This window comes from Coregonus lavaretus (genome assembly GCF_964263955.1).
Source record: "Coregonus lavaretus genome assembly, chromosome: 22".
NCBI classification, from domain to species: Eukaryota; Metazoa; Chordata; class Actinopteri; order Salmoniformes; family Salmonidae; genus Coregonus; species Coregonus lavaretus.
The window spans coordinates 26,072,051-26,099,024 of record NC_140009.1 but is presented as its reverse complement, the minus strand read 5'-3'; the positions used below and the strand labels follow the sequence as shown (position 1 = coordinate 26,099,024).

The following is a 26,974-nucleotide window of genomic DNA, read 5'->3' as shown; positions in this document are numbered from 1 at the left end:
TCCATAGGGGAATGCTACTGCTAGGTTGGAGAAGGTGGTAGGTGTAGGCTGGATGTCAAAAGAGGGGTAAAGGGAGCTTAATTAAGAGTCTAAGTAACATAGTAAAAAAATCCTCAGCAAAATCCGTCAGTTTAAGCTAGAGATGGGCTGCGTCTCAATCCACCGCATCCAGCTATGTCGGCGTTCCGCATCTGCGGTGGAAGGTGGCCGAGCTACAGCGGTGTTTGTCAGACCATGAGACATACTGAAAATCGGTTTTCTCACGAAAACGTCTGTAGTGTCAGAATGGTTTGGAAAGGAGAGACTCTCACGAACACGATGGTGTTCTCTGTTTTGCTCTACAACCCCCACAAGTGTCAGGGGACTCGTCTAAAGGTAACCCACGCAAACGAATGGAAGTATGGAGGTAGTTTTGTGCCAACAAAAATAAAGGGGTTAAATAGGTGTCCAAAAAAATTTCCTGAGCTTGCTTATATCTACTAGATATAGGACAGATACATCAAAACCTTTTTGACTGTCTTTTTTGCCATTTATGCATGCATTATTAAATGCGTTTCTAGGGGCTATAGTGGTAAAGGCCAAATGTAATATATATATATATATATATATATATTTTTTTTTTAAGATACCTAAGGAGTCCTAAAATTCAAAATATAATTGCTAAATGATCCATGGTATGACCAGCTTAAAACAATTCCATATGTTCCACACACACACACACACACACACACACACACACACACACGGTACATTTTGGGCACAATTGTGGTTGGTTGTCTAAAAAAGGCGAAAACATGAAAACAGGACAAAACGTATTCTTTGTAAGAGAAGGCTGCCCTTTTGTCTTATATTTTGCAGATAGACAATTCCCTTTAAAGGGAAATTAGGTAGATAACATTAAGTCAGTGAGACTGAGTGATTCAAATGAGACTGAGTGATTCATATTTTGTGACAACTGATGCGTCCTCTCCTTCAGTGTCAAACTAAGCATGTAACTGTGTTGACATTGATCTACAAGTCATTTTGCAGGCCGAACAACCCCAGGGAATATCAGTAGCCTAGTCACTGTGCCCAGCAACACGAGGTAGGCGGCCTGTTTCTGCTACAAGCTCTCACAGTTTCACCTCAGAATTAGACTATCATCCATGTTTCTCAAACGTCAAATTTCAAAGTGTTTAAGGTTAAGTTTAGGCATTAACTCCACATTTTTATGTTTAGGGTTAAGTTTAGGCATTATCTTCGAAATTCTACTCAATATACACTCTGCCTGTGTCTCCTTTTGTGCATAACATAATAAGCAGTGCACCAGAGCCCTGTGATAAGCCAGCCCTCCCATTATGCGGTTCAGCTATTCTATTCTGACCCTACAGCTCTCCCTTCCATTCTCCAACTGGATTGTGCCTTCCTCTAGTATCACACCATACCTCCATCCAAACAGGGCATTCATTACCATATAATTAGCTCTAAGAGAGGGTCTGAGCAGTCTGCGGGTGTCAGGATGCACGTGTTGCATTATGCCTGATTGCTTAACTGTGTCACTCTAACCTTCTGCTCACTTGATGTATAATTAGCAGCACCTTATTATAACAGATGAAAGTGACATCAGACAGAGACCGTACTCTAAAGTAGCCTAGCAGGCCAATGAGTCACAGTCACACGGTTGGCTATTAGGCAATCTGAGTTTGTCCTTCCTTGAAATTTCAGCACGCATGAAGACTGGAGATGAGGTTGTCACTTTGAGGTTAATAAAATGAGTATGACAGTGTGGGCACCATTTTCTGTCTGAAAAATGCAGGAATAATAAGCATTGCAACTTTTACAAATGATCTTTAATGGATCTACAAACTAATACTAACCAAGCTTTACACAGTGCGGCTGATTGTAATCAAATGTCCACTTTCTCTTTTTTACCTTACACCACAACTATAAGGTATTTTTCATTAACCATGTTCTATTAAAGCAGCACACTTGTATGTTTTCCCCACTTTTACTGCAGTGTACTACAGTGTAGTGTACCACCACTTCAAATGCTTCTCCGGCAACAGAGGTTCCATAAAAATGCAGATGTGTGATGAGGTGGTGATGAAGGAGTCAGGCGCAGGAGGGTAAATCACAGAACAACAGGCTTTAATCCGCAAAAAATACAGGTTTACGCAAAAATGCGTCAAACACACTCCAGGGCACAAAACAGGCACACTGGAAAATACAAGGCACACGGGAAAAATACTCCAGTCGAAACACAATACACAAGCTCCACCAAGCTTCACTAACCTCCACATTAAACAATCACCCACACAGACAAGGAAGCAGAGGGAACACTTATACCATGACTAATGAGGGAATAAGGACCAGGTGTGTGTGATTGAAGACAAGACAAATGGAGTGATGATAAATGGATCGGCAGTAGCTACTAAGCCGGTGACGCCGAACTCCGAAACCTGCCCGAACAAGGAGGGGAGGCAGCCTTGGCGGAAGTCGTGACAAGATGAGTTCTCTGAACTGAGTAACAGTAAGCTTGTAATATCGGTTTGTACCCAAGCACAGCAGTCTGCTTTTCCTTTCATGTTTTCTTAACTGATTTGTTAGGGGAGGCATTTTTCATGTTGCTCTCTGGTAGACTGGGATATTTCAGTTGGCCATAGAACCACAGTGTTTCTTGCATTACGGTTTGTTTTCAAAATAATTACACTCGTAAGACACATCATTCAAGCTAAATGTGGTGGGAGGAACAAAGCTGGCGTTTGAAGTCTGTTTCAATTGATAAACCGGCTTTACAAATGCATGGTGTAAGGCTTTGTCTTACAGACAAGAGATGCAGGAAATGCTGATGCCTTTGCCAATGTGTATATTTGTATAGTGTTTGTGTGTGTATCTGTATCCTTGCATGTTCACAGGTGTTTGTTGTCTGCGTTACAAAGACAAACCTGTAAAGTTGATGTTGCGTATGAACTTGAGCAACATGGTTCCATTGATGGTTTCCATTTTGGAGCAGAGGCCCACTTTCCCTGGACAGAGCTCCTTGTGCATGTTGTGTAGGGCATGAGCCATGGCGTAAACTGCATCAACCACAAACTGGACCTTCCCCTCCTGCTCATAGGATGAGTCCTTCCCGATCCGCTCGTGGTCTAAAGGGACACCAAAATAAGAGCCACTGTTAAATTCAGTCATTATACAGTAGCATAACACTCATGTAATAACATCTAGTGCAAAGACAATAAACACACTTCTGTATTACAGTGAATATGTCCCGTTGTCTGGTGTACAATTCAAATTAGAGTTCCCTTGAGACAAAAAATATACATGTCTAACAAATATATTTATTTTTGGATAGGCTCCTTTAATATAGAATGAAAACATGACCGACCGACAGGTCTTGTTTATCTGCTATGTTCTACTATTCATCAGAGGTGTGTTAGTCAAGGCGAGAGTATGTGATGGAGGAGTGGAGGACAACTGGAAGACAGAGCTAGACAGGCCTAATCATTCTTTAGTATTAATGTAATTAGTTATGACAGGTGTATATTAATCATAGCCGAGGTTGTTTCAATGCTTTGGAAATGTGTTCATCACCAAGTAAGGTTTCAATTAACATCCTGGTCCTGCAATTAGCTGTTGCCTTGTCAGCGCGTCGGCATGGAGAGAGTGACAGTGGGACACTCCACTGGCCTTTAATCGGCTGGTCTTAGCTATTATTACAGCAGCACAAGTAAGAAGGAAAAACCATCACCACCAGCCAAGGTGGGGGCATTGGGTCTGACTGCTCTATATAACAATTAAGTGAGTTGTGATTCCGTAAAGAGGCATGACAATAGTCTAGACTCTATATAATCAGTATGCCAGACCAGAGGTTTCAGCCATTGAGAGGAGTCTGATTAGAAAGATATACAGATTTGGGTTGCTCTGCTGTCTGAATTATGAACGCTTTTAACACCGGCTGTAGCAAATTAATGAAATCAACAAAAGAGGAATTTTGTGAAGCCTAATGATAGAAACTAAAAACAACAACAAAATCTCCTTTCCTTGCTGTTGTTGATATAGCCATCACTAGCCTTACATTAATGAACAGAGATCGTTTTTTCCACTCCATTACTCTTTTTGGCATAGTGCTAAAAGGTCAACAGAACATGTCAACAAAGGCAAGGACATCAGTGGATTAGAAGTCACGTTCAGACTCTAACAACACCACTAAACAGGAGCCCCATCTGGCTCTCATAACTGTAATTATTATTTCAATATTAAAAAGTGTTTTCACCTGCCTGGGGATCAAATTATGTAATCTATAAGACATGCTGAACAAAGTTGAACAGGATTGAAACCATTCTCAGAGGGATGCAATGGGTTGAGTCATACAGCTAATATGAACACTGTCACAGCACACATTTTAATAACTGTCAGTAAAGATTATTAAAAGTAGCATCCTTGCCCTGTGAAATCATTAGCGGAGAACCAGAGTATGGAGGAGCTAGCGAGGGGAGTAGGATATGGGCAACTTGTAAAGGCACTGACAGCTGATCCTTAAGGTAACAGATGCCATCTGCCACTCTTTAATCCTGCATGATCAATTTGTCACCATGCGATTCAAGTAAAATCAACAGGATCAACGTCCTCTGAGACAGTTCAAACACTCCTAGTCAATGAAAGGACTTTGTCAGATTGCTTGCTGAGATTCTCAATGCTTGATGTTTATTGCTCATGGAATTAAATGAGTAGACTGGATAACTTCTCTGAGTCATGCTTGAGATAAAGTGGAAGATTGTGGGAGTAAATATACAGTACTATTTTTCACATACTTTCTACTCAACTTTAACCAGTAAGTATGTGAAAGTACATGCATTGTACATTCATACTGTCATTTTCAGACTTACACTTAATAAAACAGGTCAATAAATGCACGTTTTTTGTGTATTGTGTGTTTCTGTTACCAAATCCCCCCTTACCACTGATACAGGGAGAGGCAACATTTTACATAATCATGTCCATTCGGAAAGTGGTCTCTGTGCCGGTAGCCAGACGTCATCCCTGATGAATGGGACCCTGTCACATATTACTCTTGCATTCGGTAAGTAAGGACTCTACTGCCCAGTGTTGAAGGCTGTAATAAAAATCAACAGGCAGTGCCATCTATGGGATGGCTTCTCTGCCCACTTCTTCCCCTTTCCCTCTCCCTTCAGACCCAGCTCCAGTTCCAGCTCCAGATCTAACTCTCTCTCTCATCTCACTTTGTCTCTTAATGCCTAATCCACTGGTTCCCCAAATGTAAACAAAACATAGAATGTATAATAAGATAAAGAAAAACAGGATGGAGTAATTGATAAAGTTGCTCAGCATTGTGTTTTCTGTATGCCTCTTGGAAGGTCTACATGGCCATTTCTTATCTAAACAGAGGTACTTAATGTTAAATGCTGGCTGTGAACAGATATTCTTTTTTGTATTTTCTCTTGCTGCTGCTATCTGCGGTCTGAATCAGTATTTGCCCAGGCTGGGAGAAGCAATTTAACATCCCTGACAAGACTTTGAATGCTTGAATAAAAAATTGCCAGTTATGGTCCTGTGCTCGTGTGCCACTGGTGTACCAATCATAAGAACACACACACACACAAACCCACACATACCTACCTCGGCTGTTGTCAATATTTTCGCATTAACGGGACGAATAACTTAGAATCCCAGGATGAGGAGGCTCTGATCACTGAACAGGTTTCTGCTGCTCATTTGCGGCAATAAAATACATTCCCCAATGGTTTCGCATATTAAGTGTTTTTCAGATGAGTTGAGTACCATAGCAGTTTTCAAATTTTTCACTCCGGCACATGTGGCAAATGTAATGGATTTTTTTCACATTAAGAGCTTTTTGACAGACTACAAAGAAGAATACCTTAAATGAGGTGCATGGAAATGCATGTCAGGGAGTTGCTGCATGTAGAAATGTCTGCAGTGCTCAACCTGAGAGTAACTCCATTACCGGAACTGCAGAAAGTAATTCTGAAACATAGTTGACTGCAATGTGTTTCTACCACACTGCAAACTATCTCTCATGATTATAGCCATGGTCAATGCACTGTTGGGCTGCTAGCATCATAGCACCATATCCACTGCCGACAATGGTTCTATACCAGCTTGTCCACAGTGGTGGGCTGCCTCATAGCCGCCAGTGGACTGATAGGTGCCTGCTAGCTGCTGCTCAAAATTTAACAAGATATTTTTCACTGATCATGAAGTCACATCTAACCCAGCATATTATATATTTTCATGTATCAAACAAAACCTTTTTGCACAGCTTTACAATCATTTCACCTGGATCAATACACCTTTGGTACTCTCTTGGTTGCATATAAAATACAGCACTTCAAAGAAATTAACAATGTGTGCTAGATTGGGCAGGTTTGAACAGATTTAGACAATCTGCTCTCCTCGTACTGGGCTGACATTTATTGGATTATAAAGGAAGAAAAGAAGAGGGCCGTGACTGGATACTGTGTTTGACTGCCTGGCAGACTGGAGAGTGCCTGCTGTGGTACACAGCCAAGGCCGCAGATGAAAATGAAACCTTTGTGTCTTTGTATTGTTCATCAAGGGACAGCATCAAGGTGGGCCTTGAGAGTTTGAAAGAAAAAGATGAGTCAGAAGAGGCCAGGTGATGTGTTCTGACTGAGCATACAGATGTAGGATCTTAATTTGAGCCAGTTTGCTACAGCAGGAAAATAATCATGCAGCTACAGGAAATGTGAATTATAATTAATTGACTTTTTTGGTCTGAAATTTCAAAGTGGAAATTACAAACTTCAGAAGCCTTTTAGAATCTGAAATACACTACAAGTTTTAAATTGCCTTGCAGGAAAGTTATCCTGCAACTGGGTGATGAAATTAAGATTTTGCATCTGTACACACATAATTCCACTAAATGAATAATAATAATATGCCATTTAGCAGACGCTTTTATCCAAAGCGACTTACAGTCATGCGTGCATACATTTTTGTGTATGGGTGGTCCCGGGGATTGAACCCACTACCTTTGCGTTACAAGCGCCGTGCTCTACCAGCTGAGCTACAGAGGACCATGAAGGCTGATGTCTTTTGATACATAATTAATTTGCTCTGAGACAGAAAAATAAAGGCTATGAATATATAGGTTTTCCTATTGTTTTGTACACTCAGTACATTTGGAAAGTATTCAGACCCCTTTACTTTTTCCATGTTTTGCTACGTTACAGCCTTACTCTAAAATGGATGAGATTGTTTTTTTCCTCATCAATCTACACATAATACCCCATAATGACAAAGCAAAAACAGGTTTTTAGAAATGTTTGTAAATGTATAAAAACTAAAAAACTGAAATATGACATTTATATAAGTATTCAGACCCTTTACTCAGTACTTTGTTGAAGCATCTTTGGCACCGATTACAGCCTAGAGTCTTCTTCGGTATGACGCTACAAGCTTGGCACACCTGTATTTGGGGGTTTCCTCCAGACGTGACGCTTGGCATTCAGGCCAAAGAGTTCAATCTTGGTTTCATCAGACCAGAGAATATTGTTTCTCATGGTCTGAGAGTCTTTAGGTGCCTTTTGGCAAACTCCAAGCGGGCTGTCATGTGCCTTTTACTGAGGAGTGGCTTCCGTCTGGCCACTCTACCATAAAGGCCTGATTGGTGGAGTGCTGCAGAGATGGTTGTCCTTCTGGAAGGTTCTCCCATTTCCACTGTCAGAGTGACCATCGGGTTTTTGGTCACCTCCCTGACCAAGGCCCTTCTACCCAGATTGTTCAGTTTGGCCGGGTGGCCAGCTCTAGGAAGAGTCTTGGTGGTTCCAAACTTCTTCCATTTAAGAATGATGGAGGCCACTGTGTTCTTGGGGACCTTCAATGCGGCAGACATTTTTTGGTACCCTTCCTCAAATCTGTGCCTCGACACAATCCTGTCTCAAAGCTCTACGGACAATTCCTTCAACCTCATGGCCTGGTTTTTGCTCTGACATGCACTGTCAACTGTGGGACCTTATATAGACAGGTGTGTGCCTTTCCAAATCATGTCCAATCAATTGAATTTACCACAGGTGGACTCCAATCAAGTTGTAGAAACATATCAAGGATGAACAATGGAAACAGGATGCAACTGAGCTCAATTTTGCGTCTCATAGCAAGGGTCTGAATACTAATGCAGAAAAATTAATGAGGTATTGTGTGTAAATTGATGAGGGGAAAAAAATATTTAATCAATTTTAGAATAAGGCTGTAACTTAACAAGATGTGGAAAAAGTCAAGGGGTCTGAATCCTTTCCGAATGCACTGTACAGTGGGGGAAAAAAGTATTTAGTCAGCCACCAATTGTGCAAGTTCTCCCACTTAAAAAGATGAGAGAGGCCTGTAATTTTCATTATAGGTACACGTCAACTATGACAGACAAAATGAGATTTTTTTTCTCCAGAAAATCACATTGTAGAATTTTTAATGAATTTATTTGCTAATTATGGTTGAAAATAAGTATTTGGTCAATAACAAAAGTTTCTCAATACTTTGTTATATACCCTTTGTTGGCAATGACACAGGTCAAACGTTTTCTGTAAGTCTTCACAAGGTTTTCACACACAGTTGCTGGTATTTTGGCCCATTCCTCCATGCAGATCTCCTCTATAGCAGTGATGTTTTGGGGCTGTCGCTGGGCAACACAGACTTTCAACTCCCTCCAAAGATTTTCTATGGGGTTGAGATCTGGAGACTGGCTAGGCCACTCCAGGACCTTGAAATGCTTCTTACGAAGCCACTCCTTTGTTGCCCGGGCGGTGTGTTTGGGATCATTGTCATGCTGAAAGACCCAGCCACGTTTCATCTTCAATGCCCTTGCCGATGGAAGGAGGTTTTCACTCAAAATCTCACGATACATGGCCCCATTCATTCTTTCCTTTACACGGATCAGTCGTCCTGGTCCCTTTGCAGAAAAACAGCCCCAAAGCATGATGTTTCCACCCCCATGCTTCACAGTAGGTATGGTGTTCTTTGGATGCAACTCAGCATTCTTTGTCCTCCAAACACGACGAGGTGAGTTTTTACCAAAAAGTTCTATTTTGGTTTCATCTGACCATATGACATTCTCCCAATCCTCTTCTGGATCATCCAAATGCACTCTAGCAAACTTCAGACGGGCCTGGACATGTACTGGCTTAAGCAGGGGGACACGTCTGGCACTGCAGGATTTGAGTCCCTGGCGGCGTAGTGTGTTACTGATGGTAGGCTTTGTTACTTTGGTCCCAGCTCTCTGTAGGTCATTCACTAGGTCCCCCCGTGTGGTTCTGGGATTTTTGCTCACCGTTCTTGTGATCATTTTGACCCCACGGGGTGAGATCTTGCATGGAGCCCCAGATCGAGGGAGATTATCAGTGGTTTTGTATGTCTTCCATTTCCTAATAATTGCTCCCACAGTTGATTTCTTCAAACCAAGCTGCTTACCTATTGCAGATTCAGTCTTCCCAGCCTGGTGCAGGTCTACAATTTTGTTTCTGGTGTCCTTTGACAGCTCTTTGGTCTTGGCCATAGTGGAGTTTGGAGTGTGACTGTTTGAGGTTGTGGACAGGTGTCTTTTATACTGATAACAAGTTCAAACAGGTGCCATTAATAAAGGTAACGAGTGGAGGACAGAGGAGCCTCTTAAAGAAGAAGTTACAGGTCTGTGAGAGCCAGAAATCTTGCTTGTTTGTAGGTGACCAAATACTTATTTTCCACCATAATTTGCAAATAAATTCATTAAAAATCCTACAATGTGATTTTTTTTTCTCATTTTGTCTGTCATAGTTGACGTGTACCTATGATGAAAATTACAGGCCTCTCTCATCTTTTTAAGTTGGAGAACTTGCACAATTTCTGGCTGACTAAATACTTTTTTTCCCCACTGTATATAATAATTGTTGTGGAAATGCTACACATGGACACTCGAAGTCAATCTTAAATGAATCATTGTTTATTAACAGTTAACTGGAGAGGTTCCAACCAACTCAATGCACTAAGTACACATGTCGATCAGGAGCTCCTCCGGGGCAGTCCAGTTAGTTCCCTTATATACTGGTTACATACACGTTACATAGGTACAGTTCATAGGGTTGGTTTCCGGCATGTGTCTGGCACCATCTCCTATCTTAACTTAAAGAACATATTCTGGCGTTCTGCCAGATGGTCCCAAGGAGGAGGTCATGAAGGTCCCCCCAAAATATCTTGACCAGGAACAGGCAGGAACCAAGGATTGTTTATGACATCAAAGACAAGATGAACATTTTCAAGACTGTTTCTTCACACAGCAAAATTTCCTTGACAATATATACAGTATACGTACAGTACCAGTCAAAAGTTTGGACACACCTACTCATTCAAGGGTTTTTCTTTATTTTTTACTATTTTCTACATTGTAGAATAATAGTGAAAACATAAACTATGAAATAACACATATGGAATCATGTAGTAACCAATGAAAGCATTAAACAAATCAAAATATATTTTATATTTGAGATTCTTCAATGTAGCCACCCTTTCCCTTGATGACAGCTTTGCACACTCTTGGCAGTCTCTCAACCAGCTTCATGATGTAGTCACATGGAATGCATTTCAATGAACAGGTGTGCCTTGTTAAAAGTTAATTTGTGGAATTTCTTTCCTTCTTAATGCATTTGAGCCAATCAGTTGTGTTGTGACAAGGTAGGTGTGGTATACAGAATATAGGCCTATTTGGTAAAAGACCAAGTCCATATTACGGCAAGAACAGCTCAAATAAGAAAAGAGAAACGACAGCCCATCACTACTTTAAGACATGAAGGTCAGTCAATATGGAAATGTCAAGAACTTTGAAAGTTTGTTCAAGTGCAATCACAACAAACATAAAGCGCTATGATGAAACTGGCTCTCATGAGGACCACCACAGGAAAGGAAGACCCAGAGTTACCTCTGCTGCAGAGGATAAATTCATTAGAGTTACATTTGAAGTCGGAAGTTTACATACACTTATGTTGGAGTAATTAAAACTCATTTTTCCACCACTCCACAAATTTCTTGTTAACAAACTATAGTTTTGGCAAGTCGGTTAGGACATCTACTTTGTGCAGGACACAAGTAATTTTTCCAACAATTGTTTACAGACAGATTATATCACTTATAATTCACTGTATCGCAATTCCAGTGGGTCAGAAGTTTACATACACTAAGTTGACTGTGTCTTTAAACAGCTTGGAAAATTCCAGAAAAAGATGTCATGGCTTTAGAAGCTTCTGATAGGATAATTGACATCATTTGAGTCAATTGGAGGTGTACCTGTGGATGTATTTCAAGGCCTACCTTCAAACTCAGTGCCTCTTTGCGTGACATCATGGGAAAATCAAAAGAAATCAGCCAACACCTCAGAAAAAAAATTGTAGATGTCCACAAGTCTGGTTGATCCTTGGGAGCAATTTCCAAACGCCTGAAGGTACCACGTTCATCTGTACAACCAATAGTTCATTTACATTTTACAGACGTTCTTATTCAGAGCGACTTACAGTTTGTGAGTGCATACATTATTTTTACATACTGGCCCCCCGTGGGAATCAAATCCCACAACCCTGGCATTGCTAACACAATGCTCTACCAACTGAGCTACATCCCTGCCGGCCATTCCCTCCCCTACCCTGGACGAATTGTGCGCCGCCCCATGGGTCTCCCGGTCGTGGCCGGCTACGACAGAGCCTGGATTTGAACCAGGATCTCTAGTGGCACAGCTAGCACTGCGATGCAGTGCCTTAGACCACTGCGCCACTCGGGAGACACAAGTATAAACACCCTGGGACCACGCTGCCGTCATACTGCTCAGGAAGGAGACGCGTTCTGTCTCCTAGAGATGAACGTACTTTGGTGCGAAAAGTGCAAATCAATCCCAGAACAACAGCAAAGGACCTTGTGAAAATGCTGGTGGAAACAGGTACAAAAGTATCTATATCCACAGTAAAACGAGTCCTATATCGACATTACCTGAAAGTCGAAGAACACCTTTCCCAACCATGAAGCACGGGGGTGGCAGCATTTCACAAAATAGATGGAATCATGAGGAAGGAAAATTATGTGGATATATTGAAGCAACATCTCAAGACATCAGTCAGGAAGTTAAAGCTTGGTCGCAAATGGGTCTTCCAAATGGATAATGACCCCAAGCATACTTCCGAAGTTGTGGCAAAATGATTTAAGGACAACAAAGTCAAGGTATTGGAGTGGCCATCACAAAGCCCTGACCTCAAGCCTATAGAAAATGTGTGAGCAGAACTGAAAAAGTGAACGCGGCAGTTGGCTTAGTGGTTAAGAGCGTTGTGCCAGTAACCGAAAGGTTGCTGGTTCTAATCCCCGAGCCGACTAGGTGAAAAATCTGTTGATGTGCCCTTGAGCAAGGCACTTAACCCTAATTGCTTCTGGATAAGAGCGTCTGCTAAATGACTAAAAAAACAAAACAAAAAAAGCATGTGCGAGCAAGGAGGCCTACAAACCTGACTCAGTTACACCAGCGCTGTCAGGAGGAATGGGCCATAATTCACCCAACCTATTGTGGGAAGCTTGTGGAAGGCTACTTGAAACATTTGACCCAAGTTAAACAATTTAAAGGCAATCCTACCAAATAATTATTGAGTGTATGAAACTTCTGACCCACTGGGAATGTGATGAAAGAAATAAAAGCTGAAAGAAATCATTCTCTCTACTATTATTCTGACATTTCACATTCTTAAAATAAAGTGGTGATCCTAACTGACCTAAAACAGGGAATGTTTATTAGGATTAAATGTCAGGAATTGTGAAAAACTGAGTTTAAATGTATTTGGCTAAGGTGTATGTAAACTTCCGACTGTAACTGCACCTCAGATTGCACGTTTGGTGTTCGCCAAAAGGCATGTGGGAGACTCCCCAAACATATGGAAGAAGGTACTCTGGTCAGATGAGACAAAAATTGAGCTTTTTGGCCATCAAGGAAAACGCTATGTCTGGCGCAAACCCAACACCTCTCATCACCCCGACCCCGAGAACACCAATGTTTTTCATCGGTAGGGACTGGGAAACTGGTCAGAATTGAAGGAATGATGGATGGTGCTAAATACAGGGAAATTCTTGAGGGAAACCTGTTTCAGTCTTCCAGAGATTTGAGACTGGGACGGAGGTTCACCTTCCAGCAGGACAATGACCCTAAGCATACTGCTAAAGCAACAATCGTGTGGTTTAAGGGGAAACATTTAAATGTCTTGGAATGGCCTAGTCAAAGCCCAGACCTCAATCCAATTGAGAATCTGTGGTATGACTTAAATATTGCTGTACACCAGCGGAACCCATCCAACTTGAAGGAGCTGGAGCAGTTTTACCTTGAAGAATGGGCAAGAATCCCAGTGGCTATATGTGCCAATGTTATAGAGACATACCCCAAGAGACTTGCAGCTGTAATTGATGCAAAAGGTGGCTCTACAAAGTATTGATTTTGTGGGGGGTGTTCAAGTTTTCAGTTTTTTTGTCTTATTTCTTGTTTGTTTCACAATAAATAATATTTTGCATCTTCAAAGTGGTAGACATGTTGTGTAAATAAAATGATACAAACACCCAAAAAATCAATTTTAATTCCAGGTTGTAAGGCAACAAAATAGGAAAAATGCCAATGGGGGAGAATACTTTCGCAAGCCATTGTACACTTGTTTAGCAGATGTTATTGCGGGTGTAGTGAAATGCTTGTGCTTCTAGCTCCTACAGTGCAGTAATATCTAACAAGTAATATCTAACAATTTCACAACATATACACAATTTACATAAATCTACAGTCGTGGTCAAAAGTTTTGAGAATGACACATGTATTGGTCTTCACAAAGTTCGCTGCTTCAGTGTTATGAGATATTTTTGTCAGATGTTACTATGGTATACTGAAGTATAATTACAAGTATTCCATAAGTGTCAAAGGCTTTTATTGACAATTGCATTAAGTTTATGCAAAGTGTTGATCCTTCTTTTTCAAGACCTCTACAATCCGCCTTGGCATGCTGTCAATTAACTTCTGGGCCACATCCTGACTGATGGCAGCCCATTCTTGCATAATCAATGCTTGGAGTTTGTCAGAATTTGTGGGTTTTTGTTTGTCCACCCGCTTCTTGAGGATCGACCACAAGTTCTCAATGGGATTAAGGTCTGGGGAGTTTCCTGGCCATGGACCCAACATTTTGATATTTTGTTCCCCGAGCCTCTTAGTTATCACTTTTGCCTTATGGCAAGGTGCTCCATCATGCTGGAAAAGGCATTGGTCGTCACCAAACTGTTCTTGGATGGTTGGGAGAAGTTGCTCTCGGAGGATGTGTTGGTACCATTCTTTATTCATGGCTGTGTTCTTAGGCAAAATTGTGAGTGAGCCCACTCCCTTGGCTGAGAAGCAACCCCACACATGAATGGTCTCAGGATGCTTTACTGTTGGCATGACACAGGACTGATGGTAGCGCTCACCTTGTCTTCTCCGGACAAGGTGTTTTCCGAATGCCCCAAACAATCGGAAAGGGGATTCATCAGAGAAAATGACTTTACCCCAGTCCTCAGCAGTCCAATCCCTGTACCCTTTGCAGAATATCAGTCTGTCCCTGATGTTTTTCCTGGAGAGAAGTGGCTTATTTGCTGCCTTTCTTGACACCAGGCCACCCTCCAAAAGTCTTCGCCTCACTGTGCGTGCAGATGCACTCACACCTGCCTGCTGCCATTCCTGAGCAAGCTCTGCACTGGTGGTGCCCCGATCCCGTAGCTGAATCAAATTTAGGAGACGGTCCTGGCGCTTGCTGGACTTTGTTGGGTGCCCTGATGCCTTCTTCACAACAATTGAACCTCTCTCCTTGAAGTTCTTGATGATCCGATAAATGGTTGATTTAGGTGCAATCTTACTAACAGCAATATCTTTGCCTGTGAAGCCCTTTTTGTGCAAAGCAATGATGACGGCACGTGTTTCCTTGCAGGTAACCATGGTTAATAGAGGAAGAACAATGATTTCAAGCACCACCCTCCTTTTAAAGCTTCCAGTCTGTTATTCTAACTCAATCAGCAATATATTTGCCTGTGAAGCCCTTTTTGTGCAAAGCAATGATGACGGCACGTGTTTCCTTGCAGGTAACCATGGTTAACAGAGGAAGAACAATGATTTCAAGCACCACCCTCCTTTTAAAGCTTCCAGTCTGTTATTCTAACTCAATCAGCATGACAGAGTGATTTCCAGCCTTGTCCTCGTCAACACTCTCACCTGTGTTAACGAGAGAATCACTGACATGATGGCAGCTGGTCCTTTTGTGGCAGGGCTGAAATGCAGTGGAAATGTTTTTGGGGGATTAAGTTCATTTTCATGGCAAAGAGGGACTTTGCAATTAATTGCAATTCATCTGATCACTCTTCATGACATTCTGGAGTATATGCAAATTGCCATAATCAAAACTGAGGCAGCAGACTTTGTGAAAATTAGTATTTGTGTCATTCTCAAAACTTTTGACCACGACTGTAGGTAAGGAATGAATTAAGACTATATACATAGATGGACGAGCGATGTCAGAGCGGCATGGAGTAAGATAACGTAGAATAATTTAGAATACAGTATATACATATGAGATGAGTAATGCAAGATATGTAAACATTATTAAAGTGACCAAGATACTGTAGAATAGTATAGAATATAGTATATACATATGACATGAGTAATGCAGATATGTAAACATTATTAAAGTAGCTAGCGTTCTATTTCTTAAAGTGGCCAGTGATTTCTAGTCTATGTCTATAGGCAGCAGCCTCTAATGTGCTAGTGATGGCTGTTTAACAGTCTGAAGGCCTTGAGATAGAAGCTGTTTTTCAGTCTCTCGGTCCCAGCTTTAAAGCACCTGAACTGACTTCGCCTTCTGGATGAAAATGGGGTGAACAGGCAGTGGCTCAGGTGGTTGATGTCCTTGATGATCTTTTTGGCCTTCCTGTGATATAGGGTGCTGTAGGTGTCCTGGAGGGCGGGTAGTTTGCCCCCGGTAATGCGTTGTGCAGACCGCACCACCCTCTGGAGAGCCTTGCGGTTGCGGGCGGTGCAGTTGACGTACCAGGATACAGCCCGACAGAATGCTCTTAATTGTGCATCTGTAAAAGTTTGTGAGGGTTTTAGGTGCCAAACCAAATTTCTTCAGACTCCTGTTGCGCCTTCTTCACCACACTGTCTGTGTGGGTGGACCATTTCAGTTTGTCAGTGATGTGTACGCTGAGGAACTTGAAGCTTTCCACCTTCTCCAATGTGGTCCCGTCGATGTGGATAGGGGGGTGCTCCCTCTGCTGTTTCCTGAAGTCCACAATCTCCTTTGTTTTGTTGATGTAGTGTGAGAGGTTAATTTCCTGGCACAACACTCCTAGAGCCCTCACCTCCTCCTTGTAGGCTGTCTCGTCATTGTTGGTAATCAAGCCTACTACTGTTGTGTCGTCTGCAAACTTCATGATTGAGTTGGAGGCGTACTTGGCCACGCAGTCATGGGTGAACAGGGAGTACAGGAGGGGGCTGAGCATGCACCCTTGTGGGGCCCCAGTGTTGAGGATCAGTGAAATGGAGGTGTTGTTTCCTACCTTCACCATCTGGGGGCGGCCCGTCAGGAAGTCCAGGACCCAGTTGCACAGGGTGAGGTTCAGACCCAGGGCCTCGAGCTTAATGATGAGCTTGGAGGTTACTATGGTGTTGAATGCTGAGCTATAGTCAATGAACAGCATTCTTATATAGGTATTCCTCTTGTCCAGATGGGATAGGGCAGTGTGCAGTGTGATGGCTATTGCATTGTCTAGGGATGTCGTCTGGGCCAGCAGACTTGCGAGGGTTAACATGTTTAAATGTTTTACTCACGTCGGCCACGGAGAAGGAGAGCCCACAGTCCTTGGTAGCGGGCCGTGTCGGTGGCACTGTGTTATCCTCAAAGCGGGCGAAGAAGGTGTTTAGCTTGTCCGGAAGCAAGACGTCGGTCTCGGTGAAGTGGCTGGTTGTCCTTTTGTAATCTGTAGACCCTGCCACATACAACTCGTGTCTGTGCCATTGAATTGCGACTCCACCTTGTCTCTATACTGACGTTTTACACCAATAATAAGAAGAGACTTGCTTGGGCCAAGAAACACGAGCAATGGATATTAGAACGGTGGAAGTCTGTCCTTTGGTCTGATGAGTCCAAATTTGAGATTTTTGGTTCCAACCGCCGTGTCTTTGTGAGACGCAGAGTAGGTGAACGGATGATCTCCGCAAGTGTGGTTCCCACCGTTAAGCATGGAGGAGGAGGTGTGATGGTGTGGAGGTGCATTGCTGGTGACACTGTCAGTGATTTATTTAGAATTCAAGGCACGCTTAACCAGCATGGCTACCATAGCATTCTGCAGCGATACGCCATCCCATCTGGTTTGCGTTTAGTGGGACTATCATTTGTTTTTCAATAATGACCCAACACACCTCCAGGCTCTGTAAGGGCTATTTGACCAAGAAGGAGAGTGATGGAGAGTTGCATCAGATGACCTGGCCTCCACAATCACCCGACCTCATCCCAATTGAGATGGTTTGGGATGAGTTGGACCGCAGAGTGAAGGAAAAGCAGCCAACAAGTGCTCAACATATGTGGGAACTCCTTCAAGACCGTTGGAAAAGCATTCCAGGTGAAGCTGGTTGAGAGAATACCAAGAGTGTGCAAAGCTGTCATCCAGGCAAAGGGTGGCTACTTTGATTTCTTTAACACTTTTTTGGTTACTACATGATTCCATATGTGTCATTTCATAGTTTAGATGTCTTCACTATTTTACAATGTAGAAAATAGTAAGAAATAAAGAAAAACCCTTGAATGAGTAGGTTTGTCCAAACTTTTGACTGGTACTGTATATACCAGTCAAATATATATACAGTGAGGGAAAAAAGTATTTGATCCCCTGCTGATTTTGTACGTTTGCCCACTGATAAAGACATGATCAGTCTATAATTTAAATGGTAGGTTTATTTGAACAGTGAGAGACAGAATAACAAAACATGACTTAGTACTTGGTGGCAAAACCCTTGTTGGCAGTCACAGAGGTCAGACATTTCTTGTAGTTGGCCACCAGGTTTGCACACATCTCAGGAGGGATTTTGTTCCACTCCTCTTTGCAGATCTTTGCAGATCTTCTCCATGTCATTAAGGTTTCGAGGCTGATGTTTGGCAACTCAAACATTCAGCTCCCTCCACAGATTTTCTATGTGATTAAGGTCTGGAGACTGGCTAGGCCACTCCAGGACCTTAATGTGCTTCTTCTTGAGCCACTCCTTTGTTGCCTTGGTCGTGTGTTTTGGGTCATTGTCAGGACGACCCATTTTCAATGCCCTGGCTGAGGGAAGGAGGTTCTCACCTAACATTTGACGGTACATGGCCCCGTCCATCGTCCCTTTGATGCGGTGAAAATGTCCTGTCCCCTTAGCAGAAAAATACCCCCAAAGCATAATGTTTCCACCTCCATGTTTGACGGTGGGGATGGTGTTCTTGGGGTCATAGGCAGCATTCCTCCTCCTCCAAACACGGCGAGTTGAGTTGATGCCAAAGAGCTTGATTTTGGTCTCATCTGACCTCAACACTTTCACCCAGTTCTCTTCTGAATCATTCAGATGTTCATTGGCAAACTTTAGACGGCCCTGTATATGTGCTTTCTTGAGCAGGGGGACCTTGCGGGCGCTGCAGGATTTCAGTCCTTCACGGCGTAGTGTGTTACCAATTGTTTTCTTGGTGACTATGGTCCCAGCTGCCTTGAGATCATTGACAAGATCCTCCCGTGTAGTTCTGGGCTGATTCCTCACCGTTCTCATGATCATTGCAACTCCACGAGGTGAGATCTTGCATGGAGCCCCAGGCCGAGGGAGATTGACAGTGCTTTTGTGTTTCTTCCATTTGCGAATAATCGCACCAAGTGTTGTCACCTTCTCACCAAGCTGCTTGGCCATGGTCTTGTAGCCCATTCCAGCCTTGTGTAGGTCTACAATCTTGTCCCTGACATCCTTGGAGAGCTCTTTGGTCTTGGCCATGGTGGACAGTTTGGAATCTGATTGATTGATTGCTTCTGTGGACAGGTGTCTTTTATACATGTAACAAGCTGAGATTAGGAGCACTCCCTTTAAGAGTGTGCTCATAATCTCAGCTCGTTACCTGTATAAAAGACACCTTGGAGCCAGAAATCTTTCTGATTGAGAGGGGGTCAAATACTTATTTCCCTCATTAAAATGCAAATCAATTTATAAAATTTCTGACATGCGTTTTTTTTGTTATTCTGTCTCTGATCATTTCTTTGTCAGTGGGCAAACGTACAAAATCAGCAGGAGATCAAATACTTTTGTACAAAATACCTACAGTGGGGAGAACAAGTATTTGATAAACTGCCGATGTTGCAGGTTTTCCTACTTAATTTTTATCATAGGTACACTTCAACTGTGAGAGACGGAATCTAAAACAAAAATCCAGAAAAACACATTGTATGATTTTTAAGAAATTCATTTGCATTTTATTGCATGACATAAGTATTTGATCACCTACCAACCAGTAAGAATTCCGTCTCTCACAGACCTGTTAGTTTTTCTTTAAGAAGCCCTCCTGTTCTCCACTCATTACCTGTATTAACTGCACCTGTTTGAACTCGTTACCTGTATAAAAGACACCTGTCCACACACTCAATCAAACAGACTCCAACCTCTCCACAATGGCCAAGACCAGAGAGCTGTGTAAGAACATCAGGGATACAATTGTAGACCTGCTCAAGGCTGGGATGGGCTACAGGACAATAGGCAAGCAGCTTGGTGAGAAGGCAACAACTGTTGGCGCAATTATTAGAAAATGGAAGAAGTTCAAGATGACGGTCAATCACCCTCGGTCTGGGGCTACATGCAAGATCTCACCTCGTGGGGCATCAATGATCATGAGGAAGGTGAGGGATCAGCCCAGAACTACACGGCAGGACCTGGTCAATGACCTGAAGAGAGCTGGGACCACAGTCTCAAAGAAAATCAATAGTAACACACTACGCCGTCATGGATTAAAATCCTGCAGCACATGCAAGGTCCCCATGCTCAAGCCAGCGCATGTCCAGGCCTGTCTGAAGTTTGCCAATGACCATCTGGATGATCCAGAGGAGGAATGGGAGAAGGTCATGTGGTCTGATGAGACAAAAATAGAGCTTTTTGGTCTAAACTCCACTCGCCGTGTTTGGAGGAAGAAGAAGGATGAGTACAACCCCAAGAACACGATCCCAACCATGAAGCATGGCGGTGGAAACATAATTCTTTGGGGATGCTTTTCTGCAAAGGGGACAGGACGACTGCACCGTATTGAGGGGAGGATGGATGGGGCCATGTATCGCGAGATCTTGGCCAACAACCTCCTTCCCTCAGTAAGAGCATTGAAGATGGGTCGTGGCTGGGTCATCCAGCATGACAACGACCCGAAACACACAGCCAGGGCAACTAAGGAGTGGCTCCGTAAGAAGCATCTCAAGGTCCTGAAGTGGCCTAGCCAGTCTCCAGACCTGAACCCAATAGAACATCTTTGGAGGGAGCTGAAAGTCTGTATGGCCCAGCGACAGCCCCGAAACCTGAAGGATCTGGAGAAGGTCTGTATGGAGGAGTGGGCCAGAATCCTTGCTGCAGTGTGTGCAAACCTGGTCAAGACCTACAGGAAACGTATGATCTCTGTAATTGCAAACAAAGGTTTCTGTACCAAATATTAAGTTCTGCTTTTCTGATGTATCAAATACTTATGTCATGCAATAAAATGCAAATGAATTACTTAAAAATCATACAATGTGATTTTCTGGATTTTTGTTTTAGATTCCGTCTCTCACAGTTGAAGTGTACCTATGATAAAAATTACAGACCTCTACATGCTTTGTAAGTAGGAAAACCTGCAAAATCGGCAATGTATCAAATACTTGTTCTCCCCACTGTATATATATATGTGTATTGTTCACTATGCATGTTGTGCTATTACCCTTTGTCTAAAGAAATACACTGGATTTATAATGTTTTGCATATTGAAATAATTCAGGAAAGAGAGAGAGAGAGAGAGAGAGAGAGAGAGAAAGAGAGGGGGGGGGGGGGGGGGGGGGGGGGGGTCCTGAATGACGACCCTACTGTTTATAATATAGTGGTAGCAAATGAATGGACTGGTAATCTCTTGACAGTAAGAAACTGTATGAAACTAATGTTTTACAGGATTCCTCTGGTGTTTCTTCTTAAAACGTATTGAGCTAAATTGGACATCAAAGGCCATTTTAAATAAGCAATGCTAGTTGGAAGTATCTATAGTAAAAAAGGGTAGGATGTATCCCTATGCTAAGTTTCAAAACAACTATACAATTATAATTAGACTGTCGACTGACTTTGATAAATGCTGATTCCACTGAAGCTAGGCAGAAACCTACTGTACTGATGCATCCTCCCTGAATGCCCAACAGCTTATGGCCATTGCCTTCTGATGTGGATTTATACTGTATGTTTGTCAGTAATCATTAGTGGTAGACTTTCTTTCCCAAGAGAGGGTTGGTTTTAAATTGCTTCTTTTGACTCTAAATGACTGTTTTTTGTCCCAGAAGGAGAAACATATTGTTGTGTGTTGTTTAAACACTGAAATGGTGTAAAGACGCAGCAGGCAATACATCCAACCATCTGAAACCCAACCAATCACCCACCACATAATTTATTGGGGAATATTACATTTTCAAAAGTAGAGCTAAATCAAGAGTGGTATATGGGTGACATCAGTTGTGCATATGTCAGTCGGGAGTCACTCTCTACTCTTTCCCCCAAGTAGGTTTGGAACCTTGCACTTGATTGAACATGAAAGGCTGTTGTAGGTTCAAGTGAGCTGGTGCCACCATGGCACTGACTGATGTGGAAGGCTATCATATAGCAGCGTGATTCTTTCCTCTATCTCATTATGAAGAATTGGCCTTATCTCCCTTAAGCTCAAAACAGACTACAGTTCATGTCATCATCGCCCAAAAATACATTTCCAGTCACATGTAGTGAATTCATCCCAGCTATTGGAAACCGCTGCAAGCAATGTCTTGGGCTTGTTCAGTTATTGTGCTGTAGTGGTTACAAGTAGAACGACTGAACTGCTGACTCCACATTCAATCTCGAGGCCAAGTCCGTTTTTTTCGTCTGAATAATTCGGACGAAAATAAATATAAACAAATACTTGCACATGTCTTGGGAATGAATTAATGTATTTATTTCTCTCTGCCTGGTTTTTCCTTTGCAATGCATCAGTGCAACAATATCAATTTAGCCAATGCACCAGAGCTACACTTCGCTCTCGCCATTCAAACTTCCCCGCCAGTTCATTGCCAACACTGCAGCCTATTTTATAGCCATTCAGCAAGCAAGAGGATCGATTGATGCTTCTCTCCTCTAATAGGCTTAGACCTATTAGTTTAAAAAAATTGCTCTAAATAAGTTTGTAACTATATTGCTGTTCATAGGGTAAACTCATTCAAAAGCTTGAGAAAGGGGGAAGAGATAAGCCAGTGGAGATGTCAGCGGAGATGCGTGAATTGCGCAAAAAGGGAACAGTGAAGACAGAGAGATGTTTAAGTTTTTGTAACCTGGTCTCATAGACTAGACGTAACATAGTAAAAATAAATCTGTGACACACAAATTAGTATGATATGTTACGTTTGGTATGGTTACATAAGACAGATGGTTATTTAAGGCAAAAACTAAAGAAGGGTGGTTGGATGGGTGAGCGTATAATGCAAATGTCTAGCAACCCAAAGGTTGCATGTTCAAATCTCATCTTTGACAACTTTAGCATTTTAGCTAACTAGCAAATGTTCAACAACTTAATACCTTTTAGCTACTTTGCAACTACTTAGCCTGTTAGCTAACCATTCCCCTAACCGTAACCCTTTTAGCTAATCCTTCCCCTAACTTTAACCCTTTAATCTAACTCCTAAACTTAACCCTAACCCTACCAGCTAGAAATCATAAACTAAAATAAGTTTAGCAAATTCGTAACATATAGTAGGCTTCGTTTTGAAAGTGTCATACGTTTAGCAAATTCTTAACATTTAGTATGTTTTGTAAATGTGTAACATATCATTCGAAATGGGTGATGGACATCCACAAGTTAATTTATACCAAATGAAACATAACATACTAAATGTAGTGTTGCAGATTTACATACAGAATAATACGAAATGCTCTGAGACCAGTTTGCAACAAGTTAGTTAATTGTTACGCAAGAGCGGAACCCAAGAGCAGACTCAGACGAGGAGACTGGGATGAAGTAACCAAGGTATTTATTGAAACACAGGGGAAAGATGGAGTGCAGGTCATGGGAAACTGCTTGAAACCAGGTGCGGAGGCTCAGGCTGGAGCAAGGGGGGTTGAGACAGGGTGAGCAGGTCTGGAGGGGAATCCAAGGGAGCAGTAGAGTGGGGAATCCAGGACAGAGTAGCAGTATGACGAGACGTGGGACTGGAGAAAGGGACCAGAGTCGGAGCGGGCAGAACTATAGTGGAGAGGAAAACAGCATCAGGCAAGGAAAACAGGCACAACAGGATAACACGATATGAATAGTAACAAACGGCTAGAACCGTAGACTGACTGAGCAGAGATTACGATCTGGCAGTGTGGAAGTGGCAGGACTGAGTATTTGTAGATCTTGATTATGGAACAGGTTGCAGCTTGTGGGTATCTGCTCTGACTCCAGCACACCTGTCTCTGCCCACACAATCACACAGAGAGAGAGAGAGAGGGAGAGGGAGAGAGTACTGGGGAGAGTGGCGGCAGGTCAAGGAGACACAGGATGAGCAGTAGAGGCCGTTGCAGGAGCAGATGTGACAGTTTGTTCCGGGCACAAACTGAACAGGCTGAGACAAACTCCCGGACATCTCGCTCTATGGTGGGCCACCAAAAGCGCTGACGCAGGAAGGCGAAGGTCCGGTTCATACCAGGGTGTTCGGTGAGGTGGGTAGAATGGCCCCACTGAAAAACATCAGAGCGAACACAATCTGGGACAAGCAGAGCATTACTAGGACCGTTACCCGGATCAGGCTGGTTCTGCTGAGCCTGGCGGATACGATCTCCCAGGTGACGACGGCAACGATGCAGGTGGATGGCACAATGGCTTCTTGCTCGGTACCCGTGTTGTTGGTGGTGAACTGGCGAGAGAGGGCATCAGGCTTGGTATTCTACGAACCGGGGCAATAAGTGAGTGTGAAATTGAATCTACCGAAGAACAAGGCCCACCTGGCATGCCGGAGGTTCAGACGTTTGGCGGTCTGGATGTAGGACAGGTTTTTATGGTCAGTCCACACGATGAAGGGGGTTACAGAGCCCTCCAGCCAGTGACGCCATTCCTCCAGAGCCAGCTTAACTGCCAGGAGTTCCCAGTTTCCGATGTCAAAATCCCTATCTGCAGGTGAGAGCTTACGGGAAAAGAATGCACATGGGTGGACCTTCTGATCAGAGGGGGAACGTTGAGACAGAACAGCACCTACCCCGGTGTCAGAGGCGTCCACCTCCACGATGAACTGGAGTTCTGGGTCGGGCTGAGTAAGGACCGGAGCGGAGGTGAAGCAACGCTTGAGTTTCAGGAATGCTGCCTCTGCCTCAGGAGTCCAGTGGAACGGAGTGTTGGTGGCATTGAGAGTGGTGAGAGGTGCTTTCCAGACGTCTGTAGTTGCGGATGAAACGTCTGTAAAAATTTGCAAACCCCAGGAAACGCTGTAGCTGCTTCAGGTTGGAGAGCGCAGGCCACTCTGTGACTGCCATGACCTTGGCGGGGTCCATACGTAACTGTCCCTGTGCAATAATATAACCCAGGAAAGACACTGTGGCAGCATGGGACTCAAATTTTTCTTAGCAAACATGTTGTTGGTGAGCCTCAGGGTCCTTGGAAAAAATCAGGATGTCATCTAAATAGACAAAAACGAAGCGTCCAATCACATCCCTCAGCACGTCATTGACTAGGTTCTGGAAAACAGCAGGGGTGTTAGTAAGACCAAAAGGCATGACCAAATACTCAAAGTGACCAAGTGGTGTGTTGAACGCAGTCTTCCACTCGTCCCTCTCTCTCATGCGGACAAGGTGGTAGGCATTCCAGTGGTCGAGTTCGGTAAATACCTTGGCACCATGGAGGGGGACAAAAGCAGAGCTGATGAGTGGCAAGGGGTACTTGTTCTTAACAGTGATATTATTCAGACCACGAAAGTCTATGCACGGCCTCAGTGAGGGGAGAGCAAGGACAGTTGATTATGTGGAAACTGATATTTTCCTGGTGATTTCCAGAGAGATGCAGGATGATAGGGACGGTTCTCTCACAGACATGGGTGAGAAGCAGTCCATTGAGAGCGTTGGCGTCGAGGGGTGAATCGAGTGGGACAGTGTCCAGGCCCAACTGGGTAATGACACCTCGGTCCAGGAAGCTCTCGTCAGTGCCCGAATCGATGAAAGCAGACAAAGGAAAAGCCTGTCTCTGCCACACAAGGTTGCCTTCAAGCAGGGGTCTGGGGGAAGATGGGCAGGCGATTTGGCTCAACAGTATATCCCCCACTACTGCCGAGCCCCCTCTTTTGCTGGATGCAGGGAACAAGTGGAGACAAAGTGACCAACCTGGCCACAGTATAAGCAGCTCCTAGCGCCGATTCGTCGTTGCCTCTCCTCTGGAGAGAGATGGGCCCGGCCGAGCTGCATGGGTTCAGGATCTGGACGAGCCTGGAGATGGGATGCAGTCGGAGGAGGACAAGGTACTGAAGCAGATATTATGGGACATGCAACCCTACCTACCCTCTCCCTCCGACGCTCACGGAGACGGTGGTCGATGTGGATAGCGAGAGAGATGGAACAGGGGAACCCAAGAGCAGACTCAGACGAGGAGACTGGGATGAAGTAACCAAGGTATTTATTGAAACACGGGGAAGATGGAGTGCAGGTCAGGGGAAACTGCTGGAAACCAGGTGCGGAGGCTGAGGCTGGAGCGAGGGGGGTTGAGAAAGGGTGGGCAGGTCCGGAGGGGAATCCAAGGGAGCAGTAGAGTGGGGAATCCAGGACAGAGTAGCAGGATGACGAGACGTGGTACTGGAGAAAGGGACCAGAGTCGGAGCGGGCAGAACTGTAGCGGAGAGGAAAACAGCGTCAGGCAAGGAAAACAGGCACAATGGATAACACGATCTCAATAGTAACAAACGGGCTAGAACCGTAGACTGACTGAGCAGAGATTACTATCTGGCAGTGTAAAAGTGGCCGGACTGAGTATTTGTAGAGGTCTTGATTATTGAACAGGTTGCAGCTGGTGGAGATCTGCTCTGACTCCAGCACACCTGTCTCCGCCCACACAATCACACACACACAGAGAGAGAGGGAGAGGGAGAGAGTACTGGGGGAGTGGCGGCAGGTCAAGGAGACACAGGATGAGCAGTAGAGGGCGTTGCAGGGGCAGATGTGACATTAATACTGTATATTAATGCATCAATTCATTTAGCCTACAGTGCATTCGGAAAGTATTCAGACCCCTTGACTTTACAGCCTTCTTCTAAAATGTATAAAATAGTTTTTTCCTCAATCTACACAATACCCCATAATGACAAAGCAAAAACAGGTTTTTAGAAATGTTTGCTTGTTTATAAATTTGGGGAGTAATTGGGGAGTTTCTCTCATTCTTCTCTGCAGATCCTCTCAAGCTCTGTCAGGTTGGATGGGGAGCGTCGCTGCACAGCTATTTTCAGGTCTCTCCAGAGATGTTCGATCGTTGGTGACGTTATGCATATTTTTCGGAAAACGCATCGGACTTGGTGTGAATGGTTTAGTGCCTTCAATATGGTATTTGTACGTCTGTAACTTTGTCATTCATCATTATTCCCGATTAATTCAGGATTATCCGTCATCATGGTAGCATCCACATTAATGTAGAAGTGTTTAGAAACATATTCTATTCTTATTTACAATAAAAGTGACTCCAAAATGACACAATAC

At 43.4% G+C, this 26,974-nt stretch overlaps 1 protein-coding gene across 1 annotated transcript in view; it reads right to left on the bottom strand.

Moving 5' to 3' along the window:
* LOC311150218 (metabotropic glutamate receptor 4-like) overlaps positions 1-26,974 on the bottom strand; it is a gene marked incomplete at both ends in the record, with an annotated part of 241,438 nt that overhangs the window by 23,851 nt on the left and 190,613 nt on the right. Inside the window, one exon of the mRNA XM_084187584.1 lies at positions 2,925-3,125. Coding sequence (XP_084043710.1) covers positions 2,925-3,125 — 201 coding nt within the window. The remainder of the gene's footprint in view (positions 1-2,924; positions 3,126-26,974) is intronic.